This window comes from Camelus bactrianus, chromosome 7 (genome assembly GCF_048773025.1).
Source record: "Camelus bactrianus isolate YW-2024 breed Bactrian camel chromosome 7, ASM4877302v1, whole genome shotgun sequence".
In the NCBI taxonomy this organism is placed as follows: domain Eukaryota; kingdom Metazoa; phylum Chordata; class Mammalia; order Artiodactyla; family Camelidae; genus Camelus; species Camelus bactrianus.
The window spans coordinates 3,887,481-3,894,500 of record NC_133545.1 but is presented as its reverse complement, the minus strand read 5'-3'; the positions used below and the strand labels follow the sequence as shown (position 1 = coordinate 3,894,500).

At 54.2% G+C, this 7,020-nt stretch overlaps 1 protein-coding gene across 7 annotated transcripts in view; it reads left to right on the top strand.

Moving 5' to 3' along the window:
* The window catches only part of ACTR3B (actin related protein 3B), a 169,984-nt gene that overhangs the window by 85,346 nt on the left and 77,618 nt on the right, over positions 1–7,020 (top strand). For 5 of the 7 annotated variants that reach the window (XR_012507984.1, XR_012507985.1, XR_012507983.1 and 2 more), the window contains exon 10: positions 6,525–6,773. The exons of 1 other annotated variant lie outside the window; for it this stretch is intronic. Coding sequence is in view for 1 of the 6 variants with exons in the window: in XM_074366695.1 (XP_074222796.1) it covers positions 1,717–1,995 (279 nt within the window). In the remaining 5 variants the exon portion in view is untranslated. Of the gene's footprint in view, positions 1–1,716; positions 5,645–6,524; positions 6,774–7,020 lie in introns of those variants that run through there. One more of the 7 variants, XM_074366695.1, reaches the window with a different exon arrangement.

The following is a 7,020-nucleotide window of genomic DNA, read 5'->3' as shown; positions in this document are numbered from 1 at the left end:
TAAATAACCCAGAAACATAGTACTTGTTTCTTGGTATCCTGACACAATGAACAAAATGTAAATTATTAGCCCCATTCATGCAAAAATAGATTTCACTAAAAATTCATTGCTATCAATTCCAAATAGGGTAAGATGTTAGATTACACTCAAGGCTTATTGAATGTCTTATTTTGAATATAAAGAGATACGAATGTTTACCAATAGAAAAGTCATTTCTTCCCACCTTTGCTAAATAACACACTGGTCAAATCTTGAAGCCTTGCTCTGCAGGGGCACCAGCGTCCTAACATTCCTGGCATCACCTCACTTCTCTGTCCAGCTCTGTTTTATGTATGAACCAGGCTGACCCCCTAGCTCTGTCTGTGTTGATGTTTCCTCTTAACTCTCTTTTCTGAACACCTACCACATTCTGGGACCCCCCCATCTCTGTTCCTCATATACCTGGCTTCCTAAAGCTGCTTTTGTGCCCGCGAAGATTGCCCCATCAACTTTCAAATAAGGTTGCCGGATAAAATACAAGACATCCAGTTAAATGGATACTTCTGATGAACAACAAATGATTTTTTAGCATAAGTATGTCCCAAGCAATATTTATGGCACATCCTAAATATTGCATGGGACATACTTATGCTAAAAAATTATCCATTGTGTATCTGAAATTTTGTTTGCTGTATCTGGCAACCTTGCTTGCAGAGATAGACCTCACTAGTGGTTTTGAGTAATTTCTTGGAAGATAGGGGTGTGTGTGTGTTTGTGTGTGTGTGTGTGTGTGTGGTGGAACTGTAAAATTACTGCTCGGTTGGGTACGTTAGTCTTTGGTTTATAATTTAACAATAAAATCATCTCTTTCATTAGTGAAAACAAAAATATGAATGGTTACTCTGCGGTGCAGAATGTCTTCCCGAACACGCCATCACCGGACACTCACCGTGCTTGTGAGAGGCGTGCGTCTTTCCCTGGATTAGGGAGCACGCAGGAAGTTCACGTACATTCTGCTTCTCCAAACCACCGGAAGCTTTCTTTCGGTTCAACCCCCACATGCCTTCCATTAATTAGTACATCACGGTGCTTAAAAGCCCTGAGCTGAAAACCTGGGGGCCAGGATTTTATTCCTGGGTGCTCGCTTACCGGTTGTGTGACCCTCAGTGTGTTTCTTAACCTCTGACCCTCAGCTTCCTCGTCCCAAAGGGGACGATGTAACTTTGGCTGTCAGGGTTGCTGGGAGGGGGAAGTTGATAGGGATGCGAGCGGCTGAGCTGGGCCATCGCTGGGTACCTGGTCCTCAACTCTCTCTCCCGCCTTCGCTCTCGGACTCCTTTGGTTTCCAGGGAGAGGAGCGTCGCCTGTGAGGTTGCGGGATTCTCCACGCCCTTGGTCAGTGCCCTTCCTCGGAAGCAGGTTTCCAGGCTGCCTGCCCCAGATGCAGACACCAGAGGGAGCCCCAGCACCGCCGACCGCTCTGGTCCCCGGACCCCTGGCGGTTCCGGCTCCAGGCTGACCGCGGAGTGTGCAGAACACCCTGTGACTGCAAGGTCCCGAGCTCCTTACCGATCCTCAGGGTCAGTTCCGAGCTGAAATCCAAAGGAACGGAGGACAAATGACATTCACTGACCTGACCAGGATATTTAAAAACCTTAGCATAGCATGGAATGGAAATGAGCCAAGTGTATCTGAATTTGGGTGACAGAGCAAACTGTTTTGCCATTTTACCTGCAGGGAGGATGTGCCCGAAAAACCCTCTCAGCTCTTTGGAAACAAGAACCCAGAGCCAAGTGCCAAGCCTGGGTCCAAGGGCACCTCGCTGCTGGCCCTTTCCCCAGCAGCCTCTCTGTGCGGAATTTGCCTGAACCCAGGAGGGCTGAAATGGCACCGAACCCTCGTGCTGGGGGTCCGGGAGCCTCCCTCTCTCAGAGCCCCAATTTCCCTCTCTCTGCCTCCCCTCTCCAGCTGCCCGCGATGTCTCCCTCCCCAGTTCCTTCTCCATCCGCCCCGTGAGTCTGAGGCCCTCCTCGCGCTGCGCTGTGTGAGCCCACCCTTCGCTCGCTGCGCCCCGCCCCGCCCCGCCCCGGGCCCCCCCTCCCCCGCGGCGCTGAAGGACTCGGGCCGCGGTGCCGGCTCCCCTGACCGCCTGGGGGCCCAGCGCGGTGCAGGGCGCGGTGGGAGGTGGAGGGAAATGTCAGGCACGGTCTCCGCCCCGGAGGTTTTGTGATCGCGTCAGGGAAACTATGGACGTTAGTAGGTAATTAGGGTTGACTGACCTATCTACAAACTCCATGGGATTTCAGAGAAGTGAGAGTGAAAAGATGGCATTTGGCTGGGCTTTGTCAGGTGAACAATTTTGGGGGGGAGCCCAGGTGGGGTGCTGCGCCTGGCGTTATCCTCAGCTGGAGAGGTTAGAGGGGATGTGATGATGTAGTGGAACCACCTTCTTTCATTAAGGTGCTTTTATCCAACAGGAGAGCTGAGAACACACCACCACCTTCATCTCAGAGAACAGCCCCGCACAACTGCGCACTGCCATGTGTCACATGGGAGCAGAGGCGGGGGACCCTCCACGGAGACCCTGCTCCCAGGCCACGTGGCCAGCACGGGGGCAGGAAACAAAGTGTGGGTGGAAGAGCAGACGATTTGTCCATGCAGGGACCAGCTGGTCACCCCGCAAGCACCCTCAGGGTCCCTCCTGTACCCTCCGCAGGGCCCTGACGACAAGGAATAGGACTGCGATCCTTCCTGTGTTTTTCACTTCACCTTCCTGGGGGTCTAAGATTGACCAGCAGATTTCACCTACGTTCTTTCATGAGAGCAGATAATCCGTATCAGGTTTGAAATGTGAAAACCAGAAAATTTCTTGGGCTATGTTCTTTGGACTTCCATGCCGCACTCACATCTTAGGCACAGAGCTGTGGCTTTTGCAGTACATGTGGCACTGCCTGCTTGACACCCTTGGGTGTCGCGGGCTTGTCCTCAGCGATCTGGTGGGAAGGCAGGCTCCCACTGACAGCTGGAGGCCCCGCTCGCTCTGCTGCCAGTTCAAATGCCTGCAGGCCTCTAAGATACACTGGGAGGCCGTCTTTTCTGCATGGATCTCCCCCTTCCTGAACGCCGCCAGCCCTCCTGGTGCATTACTCCCACCTTACCCTGTGGGCTCCTGAGCTGTCCCTGCATCCACTGGTCACAGCTGTGCCCATGGCCACCGGGTGCACCATATTTGGGGCAGCCTCTGCTCTCTGGACCAGATCGTACTTTGGCATCTTTTAATCACAATGAGAAAGAAAATGTTAAGACCCATGACGTAGAGACTGGCTCACGTGGGTGGAGGGCCCTATATGCTCTTCCAGGGCACTGCTCAGAGTTTCCAATGTGTTCTGCTTCTCGGCCCTGCCCCTGGGTGGGGACCTAGAGGTGTCTGAGCAGCGCTTCGCCCCAGGAATGCACACACAACACAGAGCCTGGCCCGCTTCGCACCAGCACCAAACAGGGCTTCTCTCCATCTCTGTCTGGTTTTAAGCAATTAGAGACTTGAGGACAAAACAAGGCCAGCTTCTCTTTGCCTGATTTGGAACACAAAGGGAACATTCCTCCCTAATCTATTGCTTTTCTCAGGGCAGAAACTGTCCATGTTGGAGAAACCCAATTACAGGTCTCTTTTCTCTCTGATCTGTGCGTATCAGAAAGAACCAGCAGGCAGCGCTTCCCACCCGAGGGGTGGTAGCTCGGAGGTAAGCAGGTGAGGGCCATGGGGGCCCGTCTTGCAGGAGAAGGCGGGCGCCTGGGACCTTGCTTGGGACCCGCGGTTGGCGCTGCTGGCCCCCCGCCCTGGAGGGAGGACGGAGGGCTCCGTAGAAGTTGTGGAAGGATGCTTCTGTCCCTTTTGGGGGTTTTCCAAGTAGCTACCATTATATGGTTTGTTTCATCCTCAAATTTTATTGAGGACTTATTATAGGCCATGTATCAGTCCCCTGGGCCCACCATAAAAACTACCACAGACGGAGTGGTTTGACTGACACAGATCTGCCGTCTCTTGGTTCTGGAGGCCGGAAGTCCCAGATCCAAGTGCCGGCTGGGTTTGGTCCTCCTGAGGCCTCGCTCCTCAGCTTGCCGACGTATGTCTTCATCTTCGCATCAGAGCACGTCTGCGTGTCTTGTATGCATGTCTGTCTCTGCATTCAAATGACCCCCTTTGATGAGGACCCCAGCCATGTGGGATTAGGGTTCCCCTAATGACCTCATTTTAACTTGATTTGCTCTCTAAAGACCTTATTTCCAAACCAGATCTCATGGTGGGGTCCTGTGGGGTCAGGGGTCCTGGGGATCAGGGCTCTGACACATGCATTTTGGGGAAGACACTGTTCTATTCACAGCAGCTGTCAGGGGCTGAAGTCCTGTCCCCTCTTCCTCACGTGTGAGGCTGTCTTGGTCTAGTTTTACATCTGTGTCTAAGTCCACATAATTGGCACCAGTGAAGCAGCTTCTGGAGGCCACACAAGTGCTGTGTGGAGCTTGCTTAGTGTAACAGGTCAGTACCGAGAACCACGAGCTTGGGAGGAGAATCGGGCGTGGAGTGTGGGCCTGCACTGCCCTCTGTCCACAGACGCACCCACACCCCCGGGGCCCCCCTCGTCAGGACCTCCCTCCTGGGACCTTAATTCTCTCGGGAGCTGGAGGCCCGGTGCTCCATGGCGCTGCTCCAAGCCCTTAAGCCCGACCCAGGAGCTCTTTTGTGTCCTTTCCTAAATACAGAGAACCTTCTCTGCCAAGCCTGGAGTCAGTGATGTCCTTCCTAGTGGCAAAAAGTAAAACCTGTCTGATGTCTGTGATGCTAACAGTGTTGTGCCTTCCCCTCCGTGTCCCTCAGGGAGCCCTGCGGGGCTGGGCCACCGCCCCCCAGCGAGGACCCCGAGGACTGGGCGACTTCCTTCATGGGAGGGAGTGTGGGAGTGGGCCTCAGGGGGAGTGCAGCGTGTGGCTTCAGGAGTGTGTTTGCAAACTTTCTGTTTTCCTTTTGGAAACCGTCTGCCCGTGTAATCCGAACTGTTTTTAAAAATTAAAGCTTGTCCAAACCTTCTGGTTTGGAGCTGCAGACAGTGTTTTGGTTTCAAGCTGTATTTCAGGATGGTTTACTTAGCACTGGGTCTGTGCGAACCAGCCAGGCTGTGGAGAGGCCCAGCCTCATGCGGGAGCTGAATCAGCTGCGTTTCTCCATCCCCCACCCCAGCGCCATTCATCACGGGGACTCTGGGGACACCTTGCACCCTCAGAGATGCTCACAGAGTCTGAGTTTCTGACAAGACCGTGCGTTTACTTGACTGGCCCCCAAACAAGGCGACTCCCTGGTAGGGTTAGACGATTCTAGAGTTTTCTACTGGGGTCTCAGAAGAGACTCTGAGAGCAGACAGCTGACCCGGGCAGAGGCTCCCATCAGACTGTCCCTTCTCTCTCTCACCCTGTCGGGAACAAGATGAAGGGTGACCGTGCGTCTGTCTGCGGTCGCCTGGTTAAAGCACTAGTTTCATCAGGCGACACTGCCTGGCTGCCACTCAGAAGGTGGCTTCAGAGACCCACCCCCTAAAGCCACCAGAAAGGATGGTTCCCTCTGCCTCTCTCCTGGTTTGTTATTTTATTTATGTCCCTAAGATGGGCCACTAGGTTCCCTGAGTCTCAGTCACTCTGTTTGCATCCAGTCTTGGGGAGGGAGGGGGACAGATGTGTGGTGGAGGAAGTGGAGGTGATGGGGGAGCTGGGAAGGGGGGCGATCCATCTGGACCTGGAAGTGGGGGGTGGGATGGAGAAGGCATCAGAACGCCTGGTGGCGTGGGGGTGGGGGGTCTCTGTCCTAGGAGCCCAGTGAGGCTCTCAGGAGGCTGGAGGATGCAGGGCTGGAGGGTGGGGCGGGGCCGGGAGGGGAGGACAGGTGCTCAGGGGAGGTGGGTGCCAAGCTGATCAGGGCGGTGGGGACCGGGCCAGCAGAGACAGCCATGCCACCCTCTGAGGGGGTGAAATGGCCTAGGGAACTGTGGGCAGGTGTGGGGAAGCAGATGGAAGGATGGGGTTGAGGGGCTTGTGCTGAAGAAAGGGAGAACTTTCTCGAGCTCCTGGACCCACACTGCCCGGGGCCCTGGGCTCAGGGCTACACGCTGGTCAGTGCATCTCCCACACTTGGGACCTACCTCCAATGCTTTTGTATTCCGGGAGGTCATGTTCAAAACAGTTCCTGGATACCCTCACTTCTGGGGAGCAGTCAGCCCAAATGTGAGTTTCTCGACTGCTCTGAGTGATGTAAAATGTTGAGGGGCCCACGCTGGTGCCCTTAGCAACCTGACGTTCCCCCAGCCCCGGCCCAGCACTGCCCCTGCCCCTCCATCGCCTTCTTCAAAACCTACCTGTCGCCTGTTCCCCCGAGGACATCGCTAGGTGGGTAGTTAGCCGTCTGACAGAAGCAGCACTGACCTTCGGAGGCTGGTGCTTTGACAGACCAGACAGGTGTCAGCCTGACTGCGAGTAGGCTTGGCTTCTCTTCCTCTCAGTTGCCCTGCACCACGCCGGCTCACCCCGGCTGCTCCGACACGTTGTCCCATGCGGCTGCAGCCGTCGCTGTGACCCTGACCCGACAGAGACGCAGACACAGCTGGTTCTTGCTGCACGTGACAGGTGTGCTCCTGGAAGTCCGCACACTGAGCGATTTCCCCGTGAAGAGTCACGCAGGAGCCGCAGTCCTGGATGAATCCCCCTACCTCCTTCTCCTCCCATCCACGTAGCGCTTCCCACCATTTTAGGTAATCATAACTTTTAAAAAAATTGAAGTACAGTCAGTTACAATGTGTCAATATCTTGTAATAACCTTTAATGAAAAAGAATATGAAAACAAATATATGTATATATATGCATGACTGGGACACTGTGCTGCACACCAGAAACTGACACATGGTAACAGTAAATTAAGTGACAGTGAAAATCTGTAACGTGTGGTTTGGCTAAGAGGTAGGGTTCTGGTGTGGAGCTGAGGGTCGCATTCCAGCTTTT